The sequence below is a fragment of the Haematobia irritans genome, chromosome 2 (genome assembly GCF_050003625.1).
Source record: "Haematobia irritans isolate KBUSLIRL chromosome 2, ASM5000362v1, whole genome shotgun sequence".
NCBI classification, from domain to species: domain Eukaryota; kingdom Metazoa; phylum Arthropoda; class Insecta; order Diptera; family Muscidae; genus Haematobia; species Haematobia irritans.
The window spans coordinates 68,712,873-68,724,480 of record NC_134398.1 but is presented as its reverse complement, the minus strand read 5'-3'; the positions used below and the strand labels follow the sequence as shown (position 1 = coordinate 68,724,480).

General features: G+C 37.5%; 1 protein-coding gene across 1 annotated transcript; it reads left to right on the top strand.

Annotated features, from left to right (window-relative positions):
* Positions 1-4,460: 4,460 nt before the first annotated feature.
* On the top strand, positions 4,461-8,092 carry LOC142224618 (uncharacterized). The gene is made up of 4 exons (XM_075294401.1): positions 4,461-4,980; positions 5,056-5,492; positions 5,586-6,601; positions 7,600-8,092. The coding sequence occupies exons 1-4, from the start codon at positions 4,461-4,463 to the stop codon at positions 8,090-8,092; spliced, it is 2,466 nt and encodes an 821-aa protein (XP_075150516.1).
* The last annotated feature ends 3,516 nt before the right edge of the window (positions 8,093-11,608 follow it).

Below are 11,608 nucleotides of genomic sequence, written 5' to 3'. Positions count from 1 at the left end.
AGAGCTTTTGTTAAAAATTGATTTTGCTGATGATAGCCATTTAGATTGGTTTATTTTTGGAAAAACAGTCCTGAAAGTGGATACTTTCTATCCGGCGGTTAGACAGTGTCACAATTGTGGAAGATTGAGTCACACAAAACAAGGCTGTAGATCCAGGAAAAGATGTATCAAATGTGGAAGAGATGAAAGTCAATGAGATTTTAATGTTTGTATTTTGTGTAAGAATAGTGGCCATTCTGCTAAACAAAAAGGCGTATGTCCTGTGTGGGCAAAAGAAATTCAGACGAACAAGATAATGAAAAAGAAGAAGATGTCAAAATGGGAGGTTCTCCAAATGTATAATAGTGACAGCCGTTTTGATCTACTTGCCTATGATGAACACTTCCCAGAGCTTCCTAATATGGGGAAAAATAAGGAAAACAATAATGACTTGAGAGATAGAGAAGTAAATAAAATACTTACACATTTTACATACAGTTCTGTAACCAAGAAACCGAAAAGACGATATGTTCACCGTCCAGGTGTGGATATGCATCCCAGAATGTTTCCAGATTTTGTGCCTTTAACCCCAGTCTACATGACGGAGAATCTTAGAGTAAAGGAGCTGGAAAAACTGACCAAAGAGATGATGACTTTCATGATGGATTTTATGAAGATGGCTGGTAATGAAGCAGCGCACTATGGGCGGAAATTGAAAATTTGTGGCTTTCACACTTCCTTTTGATGTGCTTATATGTGTTTTAATTAATTTGCTTAATTCTTCGTCGATTTTATGTGCTATTTTACTTTTCCAGAAAGAAAAGATAGCATTTTTATCTTTTTTGTTTTTCAGACAAAATGAGAATAATTCGCTATTTTTATCATCACTATTTTCTAGAAAAATAGCATTTATTTTAGTATGGGCAAGTTTGGGCAGACAAACTTTACAGCACTTAAAAGTATACTTCCTCACGGACAATGATAAGCAAAGATTTTCGTTAACATTTCTAGTTCTATTCCTCGCAAATATACATATGTACTAAAATTTTCACATATAACAGCACTGCTGAATCCACAAATTCAAGTTGAAAAACAAGAATATTTTTTAAAGTGTTTACAACATCTTGAACTACTAATCCTCCTCTTAGAATCCACATTTAAAAGTTTTCTTTTTTCACTTTTATTTGGAAAAAAATTATGCGTGAAATTTTTAATTTTTGCTCTTCTTGATTACACGCAACTTGCATAAATTTTGGTAAACATTGGCAGTTTTTTTTTCTAAACAGGGTTGCCAAGTTTCAAATTAACTTTCGTTTTGTACTTTCCAATATGTACTATAGTAATTTCGATTGGAACATCCAATAATTTTTCATTTTGAAAATTTGACTTTTTGCCGCTGTTTTGCGATTTCCGCCCATAGTGCAGCGGTGGTGCAACATTTACATCGAGCTGTAGTTCACCTGATGCTAATAATCAAAATTGTGCTATTTGTCATGGTTAGAATCTGTCAATATAACATTCAATCTTTTAATATGAATAATATGTTGTGATGAATATGTTTGACAAGAGGCGAGAGTAGACGTGTTTTTAAGAGCGGTCCATAAAATCTTGAAAAGTAGTTGATTAGTTATACAATGCACAAATAAACTTCTGTTGTTCTTAATTGTATAGTGAATTTCATCTGGAGTGATCATGTGTCGTGCCAATTTATGAAAAATTAATGGAAATTAAATACTATATGAATTGATGCTCGTTGAGAGTTTAGACTAAACATGAACATTGATTAAATCTCTTATACTGAGTGTAGCAGACTTGCTTAACTAAAACTTATTGTTGTTGCCTATATCTAAGCAAATGAGAAATACTCAAAACATATTAAAAGAGTAATACGAGTGCATAAGGTTGAACAAAAAAAGAAGAAGACAAAAAGAAACGAAAACTAACTGTTTATTCATGCAACATAATAATTTGGTGTGTTGATATTTTGTGTTCTCCCTTTTCTCGAACAATTGACAGGCATTGATGTCAAACAAAAAAAAAATTAATAAGCAAAAACAAATAAAACAAAGGTGGTCGAACTGTCAGTAGTGTTGCTAGTGAACCTAGTCTTTTCCTGTACTCAATTATCTACATTAAGGAGTATTCTGTAATAAGAACTTTTCGGGAAAAATTGTTTGTCGTTGATATGGCACCACAAAACATTTGCAATGATTGTGGGAAGAATGTTCAATCCGGTCAAGGTCTAGTGTGTGCGAAGTGTTCATTACGATTCCATACCAAATGTGCATCTTCCAAAAATCCGTCTCTTACAAATGACTTGATTGCTTTAATTAGGCAAAGCAAAAGCGGTATTATGTTCCACTGTTCCACCTGTATTAGCGATCCAGAAAGTCATCCAGCTATCACGACATGTACTACAACGTCGGATATTTCTTCGAGGCTCATGAAACTTGAAGCCTCGATAGAGAACTTGTCTAAAATCGTTGCTGAGGATGTGCTTTCGCAGCTTAAAGATATTAAGGAACAAGTTGCCAATTGTGTGGCGAAAACGGCGGAAACAGAAATGTTTGCAAAAACGAAGATTCACCAACTCGAGCATGAAAATAATACATTACGAAGGCAGCTTAACAGAGGTGACGTCATAATCTCTGGTCTTCCTTCTACTCTTTCGGTTGACAACTTGTATGAGACTGTTTTCAAACTTGGGAAAGTTTTAGATGTGAATATACAACCATATGATTTAAATATCTGTACATATATTAGAAGGAAAAAGGCTGTGATCGTCAAGTTCAACAGTATCGTTAAGCGCGATCGTCTCTTTAGTAAATATATGGCAGAAAGAAATTTGAAGCTTAACCAAATTTTAGATGTCGATGTTCAATCAAGGATTTTTATTAATGATAACCTGACTCCCTTGGCTGCCAAAATGGGTTTTGCATGTCGAAAACTGTTGCAACAAAAAGTTATATCTAAGGTTAAGCTGATAAATAAGGATGAGCCACTGGTCAAAATTACGCGGAGTGATGGTGCGGTTGATACATTGAATGCCGATAAGTTGACTAATTTTGTTAAAGAGTCTACACTAGTATTCACCACTGAATAACTATGGCATTGAGATTTATATACTGTAGTACTCAATATAGATATCAATATAGAAAAATAGGAGATATACGTAAAGGGTGATTTGTTAAGAGCTTGATAACTTTAAAAAAAAAAAAAACGCATAAAATTTGCAAAATCTCATCGGTTCTTTATTTGAAACGTTAGATTGGTCCATGACATTTACTTTTTGAAGATAATTTCATTTAAATGTTGACCGCGGCTGCGTCTTAGGTGGTCCATTCGGAAAGTCCAATTTTGGGCAACTTTTTCGAGCATTTCGGCCGGAATAGCCCGAATTTCTTCGGAAATGTTGTCTTCCAAAGCTGGAATAGTTGCTGGCTTATTTCTGTAGACTTTAGACTTGACGTAGCCCCACAAAAAATAGTCTAAAGGCGTCAAATCGCATGATCTTGGTGGCCAACTTACCGGTCCATTTCTTGAGATGAATTGTTCTCCGAAGTTTTCCCTCAAAATGGCCATAGAATCGCGAGCTGTGTGGCATGTAGCGCCATCTTGTTGAAACCACATGTCAACCAAGTTCAGTTCTTCCATTTTTGGCAACAAAAAGTTTGTTAGCATCGAACGATAGCGATCGCCATTCACCGTAACGTTGCGTCCAACAGCATCTTTGAAAAAATACGGTCCAATGATTCCACCAGCGTACAAACCACACCAAACAGTGCATTTTTCGGGATGCATGGGCAGTTCTTGAACGGCTTCTGGTTGTTCTTCACTCCAAATGCGGCAATTTTGCTTATTTACGTAGCCATTCAACCAGAAATGAGCCTCATCGCTGAACAAAATTTGTCGATAAAAAAGCGGATTTTCTGCCAACTTTTCTAGGGCCCATTCACTGAAAATTCGACGTTGTGGCTCGTTAGTAAGTCTATTCATGATGAAATGTCAAAGCATACTGAGCATCTTTCTCTTTGACACCATGTCTGAAATCCCACGTGATCTGTCAAATACTAATGCATGAAAATCCTAACCTCAAAAGAATCACCCTTTATATTAAATAATCATTGTCATTCCTTTGTTTATAAGCACAAATTTATTTTCAACTGTCTAATTCTCTTTGTTTTTCTACTTACTCTTTACTTGAATTACTTTTTTTTTTTTTTTTCTTTTTTGCTCGGATGTAAAAAATCTTATCTCACTGGAATTTTATGTCTTTCTTTTTTTGTTATTTATGGATTGCCTTAAAAAAAAAATATATATACAATAAGTAAAAATAATAAAATTGAAATAAAATTTGAAATTAATACTATTATGGATACATTTTTGAAACATATATATATTTACTTAAGTTTATCTATGATATATATTTTAAGTATTTTTGTTAGCACGAATGGGGATGGAATATTGACTTTAGTTTCAATATGGAAACTAATTTAGGTCCTGTCATTGACATAGGAGCCATTAGAAATATAAATTTGGATACCCGTAATATGAATATCTTACATATCAATGCTCAAAGCATTGTACCAACTTCGAATTCTACAAAATTTGATGAGATTCGCACAATTTTGGTTGGGCAAGATTTTGACGTTGTAGGTGTTTCTGAATCTTGGCTAAAAGATTTTGTTGTTGACAATGCAGTGAGTATAGAGGGATATAGGCTATATAGGGTAGACAGACCTATTGGGCGCGGTGGTGGAGTTTGTGTGTACGTCAAGAGTGAGCTTAAGTCTAAAGTTGTCCACGAAGTAAGGAACTATTGTGAATCTGAGGGTATATTTTTAGAAGTTGAAATGGAGGATAATATAAGACTATTAGTAGGTGTTATTTATTGCCCTTATGGGAATATATGGAGTTGTGAGGAGGCATTGGCAGATGTAACATCTAGATATGAGCATAATATACTAATGGGAGATTTTAATATTAATTTATTCGAGAGAGGTAATGAATTTAGAAGTTTTTGTTCTCGATACCGCCTAAGTATTGTCCATAATGCATTACCGACCCACTTTTCAGTTTCCTCGCAGCGATGTTCTTTAATTGATTATTTTTTGGTAAGCCATGACAATTTGGTTTGTGACAAGGGACAATTTCTATTTCCAGCGTTGAATTCTCACCATGCGGCGATATTTATCTCCTACAATATGAGGAAAATGGAGAACGCACATGAATTAGAGATACGTGATTTTTCATCCTTTAACATAGATAACTGTTTGAGAGAGTTGTATTCTTCTGATTTTACCCAAATATATACCACTAATGACACTAATATTCAAGTTAATATTTTTACCCGAATTCTTCGCGATAATTTTGATAGGCATGTGCCGAAGAGAATTGTTCGCAGGAGAAGGTTTCGTGATTGGTTTGGTGGGCCATATATTGTGGAGGCGCGAGAGATGAGAGATTTTGCTTATCGGGCATTTGTGGAAGATGGGAGCCAGTCAAATTGGAAGGTATTTTGCAAGTACAGAAACAGGTTAAAGAGAGTTATGAGAAGACAGAGAGTGATATATTTTCGTCAACTTTTTTCTACTACTTCTTCAAAGGGGATATGGTCTGAGCTAAAGAGACTAGGTATATGCGAGGGATTATCCCACACCACAGATGTTGACACGGAGGCTTGCAATAAATATTTTTCTCTACCTAGATTGAATGATCCACCGAATGTTTTGTTTGAGTCGAACGTCGTCAATGATTTCAATGGCTTTTCATTCAGAAATGTTTCAGAAGAGGAACTTTGGTGCGCGGTTTCCCGAGTGAAGTCCAACTCTGTTGGTGACGACGGAATCCCCATAAAATTTGTTAGGATGATATTTCCGTCTATAGCACGTCACCTGTTGCATATATGTAATACCGTTCTTACGTCGTCATCATACCCGAGGGCTTGGAAAGTTGCGAAAGTGATACCTGTTCCTAAGGTTAAGAACCCCTGCCACTTTTCGGAGTTTCGACCCATTAGTATAGTACCGGCCCTTTCCAAAGTAGTAGAGATTTTAATGGATGACCAAATTGGCACATACTTGATGGAGAATTCGGTTATTTCTGATAACCAATCTGGGTTTCGGAAGGGCTACAGCACTACAACGTTGTTAGTAGATCTAGTTGACGAGGTAAGAAGACGCGTGGACCTGAAAGAGTTTGTTTTAGTAGTTAGTTTGGATTTTAGCCGTGCGTTTGATTCGATAAGCCATGAAGTGCTTTTGAACAAGATGTTCCATAAATATGGGCTGTCCTTATCGGCATGTAGATTGTTGAAGACTTTCCTTGTAGAAAGGTCTCAATTTGTTTTTTGTAATGGTTTTTCGTCATCAACGCGTTCCCTTTACCGTGGTATACCTCAGGGCTCTATTATAGGGCCAAAGTTATTCTCGTTATATATAAACGACATATTTGAAGTCTTGTCTTTTATGAAGTGTCACTTATATGCAGATGACTTACAACTTATTATTAGCGGCGGAGTGGGTTCTGAAATATACACCGAGAACATTGTTAACCTCGAGTTGATGCGTCTCGATCAATGGTGCCAATCGAACTATATTGCCATCAACCCCTGCAAATCCAGGTATATAATGTTTGGAAATCAATCTGGGGCTTCCCTAAATATTTCTTTGAATGGTTTTCTGCTTGAGAATGTGAGATGTTTGAAAATTTTGGGTATTTATGTTGACGACGGGCTGAAATTTGACTTTCATATCTCAAAAGTTATTTCCACGACTACTTTTTTGCTACGGAAGGTTTATAACTCTGGTTCTATACTGCCTTTGAACGTAAGAATGCACATAGCCAAGTCTTTACTTCTACCGAATATTACCTATGGGTTAGAGCTTCTTTCTGGGGCACATCTTGGTAGTCTCAGTAGATTGAGGGTATGTGTGAACCGAATTGTACGATTTGCATTCAATCTGAGGTATTACGAACACGTTTCGCCATATACAGTTCAATTTCTGGGGTGTACTTTTAATAACTTTATTGATTTGCGCGTTATTTGTCTCTTTTATAGAATAATGAGGAACCGACAGCCGATGTATTTGTTCGAAAGATTCCAGTTCGGCGTGTCTCATCGAACGCATTCTCTGACGGTTCCCAGGTTCCAATCACTTCTGATGCAAAGATCTTTTCAGATTCGTGCCATACGCATTTGGAATAATTATATACCTTATGATAGCAGGCATTTCCTTTGGTCCTTCAAAGAGTTCCAATCTTTAGCTATGATGTGTCTATAGACAATGGTTTCTAAAGTTCCTATGCTAATTTTTAATTTTTACTTTTTGGAATATATTTTCATCCTTATTCGTGCTAAACTTTATTAAACTTATATGTAAAATTTTATATGTACAATTTCATAATTATAAACTTGTAATTTTTATTTGTAGCTTTATTATTAAGTTATCTATTTGTCTATTAAGTATTAATATCTTAATATTGTACTTATGGTCTCTCATGTTGATGCTTATGATCGATTTGGCCACAATAGGCTTACAGATTATGCGAAAATAAATAAATGAAATGAATGAAATGAATGAATAAAAACTCCCTTGAATTTTATCTCAACAACTATAGTTTTGATATTGTTGTTCTTTCTGACATCTTTGCTGAATATGCGGATTGCAAAAACAAATTAATCAACTTCAATCCGATTCAGAAATTTCGTGACGATGTCTATGGAGGGGTAGCCATTGGTCTTAAAAAACATATCAAGTTCTCAATAGTAACATATGCATCTGATTTGGATATTGTCATTGTGAAAACCAAAAATCTACCGAAAAATCTTACAATTGCGTCGGTATATTTTCCACCATCCTTGGCTCTTGTGGCGGAGGTTGGGAAACTGTGTCTCTTTCTGGATAGACATAAAAATCCAGTTTTGGTAAGTGATTTCAATACCCGAAATACCATCTGGGGTGATTTGACGAGAAATAGAAGAGGACGTGAGCTAAATGATATTATCAATAATACTTATTTCAAATGCTGGAATATGGTAAATGTACGTTCAGAAGAAATATGGAATCTGATGGTTCGGTTTTGGATCTATCCTTCCTTCGAATTGGCCTAAGCGGTTCATGGGATGTTTGCGAGGTATATATATGTGGCAGCAGACATTTTCCTATTTCGATTATGATAGAGGAGGGTAGAGAGAGATGCTCTAAGTTCCTCTGTAAGAATAAACTTTTGTAATCCCTAAGGAATATGGCTTTGGAGCCGAATTTAGATCTGATTGAAAGATCTCTAAAAGAAGAAGTAGAACTGGCCAAGTGTGAGGTGAACAGTGGAAGATGTCTTAAATTCTGGTGGAATGATGGATTGAAAAAGCTATTTAGGCTGCAGCTTGCTGTCACGAAAAAAACCAGGGTTTCCCCCAGCTATGATAATTTGGAGGAGGCGCGGAAAGCAACTGAGAGTTGGAAAAAATCGGTTAAAGAAGCTAAGAGACAGAGTTTTCTGGATAAGTTGGATGAGGTTAATGGCACGAGGAATACAAGAGCTGCGTGGACCTTCATTAACAATGTGCGTGGTAGAAACAATCCTGCCAGAGCCAATTGGAATGGCGAGAATAGTCAAGCGTATTTGGAAATTTTGAAGGATCAGATTAAGGTCGCAAGAGATCAAGTCTCTGATTCTGTGGATGATGAGTATGAACAGATTGTTGAGAATTTTGAGCCTTTTGAATTTGAGGAGTTGGAACTGTGTCTAAAGAAAAGAAAACCTCGTTCGGCAGCAGGACATGATGGGATCACGTATGAAATGATGTATGTACTACCTGCCATTTCAAAAAGAGCCTTGCTTACGGCATTTAATAATGTTTTTCAGAGAAATGAGATAAAGAGCTCCTGGAGGACAATAAAAGTAGTTCCTATTCTAAAAGCCAACAGAAATGCTGAGGATATAAAAAACTTTAGTCATATTTCTTTAATATCTGTATTCATGAAGTGCATTAACAGGTTGGCTGATAAGTCCCTGGTCTAACAAAGAAAAACACATTTTTTGTCAAAATTCGTTTTTATTATTCAACATAGTTCCCTTCAAAAGCGATACAACGATTATAACGACCTTCCAATTTTGAGATACCGTTTTGGTAGTACTCCTTCGGTTTTGCTTCAGTTTCGGCGATCACCTCTTCATTGCAGTCAAATTTTTTCCCTGCGAGCATCCTTTTGAGGTCTGAGAACAAGAAAAAGTCGCTGGGGGCCAGATCTAGAGAATACGGTGGGTGGGGAAGCAATTCGAAGCCCAATTCATGAATTTTTGCCATCGTTCTCAATGACTAGTGGCACGGTGCGTTGTCTTGGTGGAACAACACTTCTTCATATGAGGCCGTTTTGCCGCGATTTCGACCTTCAAACGCTCCAATAACGCCATATAATAGTCACTGTTTATGGTTTTTCCCTCCTCAAGATAATCGATAAAAATTATTCCATGCGCATCCCAAAAAACAGAGGTCATTACTTTGCCAGATCTCTATTCAACCGTCGAACGGAACGGACTGGTTTTTCAATAGCGGATAAAATCATCGTAATAAGTACCTACTACGAATTTCAAGTGTGGTGGGATATTAGGGCACCATGCAGAGAAATTCAAAGACATCCACTGGGTTGCTAACTTCAGGGCCCAGTGGACGGGTATCGACTGGAGTTATAAATGTGGGCAATGACCAAGAGTTAGGCCTAATTAGTCGACCTGTAGACGGGTCGACAGGTGGCGACAATTTGACAAGTCGAACCTTTTCCAAGGTAACGGCATCAAAGGAGGTAATCCCTCACGAAAGAGATTCAAGGAACGCAGAAATGCTTTGTTTATCCTAAAGAAAGTAGGATCAGTCGACCCAAGCACGTTGTCGGCTAAACAAAGCGGTTCCTTAAAATGGGCTCAAGGAATTCTTGAGGCTGGAAAGAGGGAACGATCACCGGATGAGCTGCCATCCTCCAAAAGGGATCAACGATCGTTTGCCTCAGTTGCTACAGACAGCCTTGTGATGGCTATCATAAATAAAGGAGCATTGGACGGTATGGTTCCAAAGCAAAAATGGGGGGAAATTGAGAATGCTTTGTCTGGCGTCTACTCACAGGTGCTGGAAAAGTTTCCCGGCCCAGATCCTCGACACCAAGAGGCTGGTTGGTATCAAGGACGATTTAAGCTAGTCGCATTTGAGGACCAAAAGTCTATAGAATGTTTTAAAGCTGCTCTGATACTAATTGGTGAAGTTTGGGAAGGAGCTGCTCTAGAGTTAGTCGAGAAGAAAGACATACCGGCTAGACCTAGAGCACATGCGTGGATACCTGCAAACCCTCCTGACCCTGAATCTATTTTAAATAGACTGAAACAATGCAATCCAGATCTTCCAACAGCTGATTGGAAGGTTGGCCGTTTGGATGAAGTGGATGGACCAAGACGGCATGCAGTGTTTATATTGAACACTCAGTCTTTGTCACATCTAGCAAAGTCCCAGGGCCGTGTATGTTATGGCTTTCATTATATCCAAATGAAGGTGTATAAAAACGATCAGCTGAAGGATTCAGAAATGGACAAGCCTCTGTCTGAAACAGAAGTAAGCGGATCCTCTTGCGAAGTCGAGGGAGAAACCAAAGTTGAAGACATGGATAGATACCGTATGCGTGAGGAGGCTTCTACTGCCTCAGAACTCACCAAAGTTGAACTTATGGTTATTGCGAGAGTCACCGAGATCTCTGAAGAGGACATTCTTGATGACTCGATCGAAGCGCCTGATGTGACGGTTGTTGAAAATCTCGATGGTCCTACAGATCCTCCAGATAAATCTTCATCATTGTAAGGCTGCATGTGCTGCCTTAAAAGTTCTCCTGATGAAAGGGGACATTGACATAGTTCTTATTCAAGAACCATATGTTTATAGAAACAAAATATGTGAATTAAGTACTCCGGGGTTCAAACTATTGCAGTATGCTGGTAATGATGTAATTCGAGCCTGTATAATTGCTAAAAACGAGCTTAACTTGTTTCTGCTTCCTTCAATGTGCAATGCAGACACTGTCGTTGCCAATTTAGAAATAGCCAAATGCAAATATTGGGTATCTTCGGTCTATATGGGACATGACAGGGAGATGCCTCCATGCGCCGTTAAGACCTTAGTTGAGGAGTCACTGAAAACAAAGACGAAACTCATTATGGGATGCGAATGCGCATCATATTATATGGGGAAGTAGTGATACTAATGCAAGGGAGAGTCGCTAATAGAGCTTATTTTGCGTACTAATCTGGTAGTTTTCAACAAGGGAGATGACCCAACCTTTGTCACTAAAAACAGGCGAGAGGTTTTGGACATCACCTTGGTCTCGCAAGAACTGAATGAAATGATATCTGAGTGGCAGGTTTTAAGTGAACACAGCTTCTCAGATCATCGCTACATCAGTTTCAAATTTGATGTTCATACCACCAAGACCATATTTCCGCCAAATGTTAGGAAAACTGACTGGAATAGGTATAGGGAATCATTCAATATGATGATACCGGAAATACCAGAGACAAATATGAGCACTGTGCAAGTTATCGAACACGCAGTGGAGAGGATTACTAAGGCCTTCAACATTTCACTGAA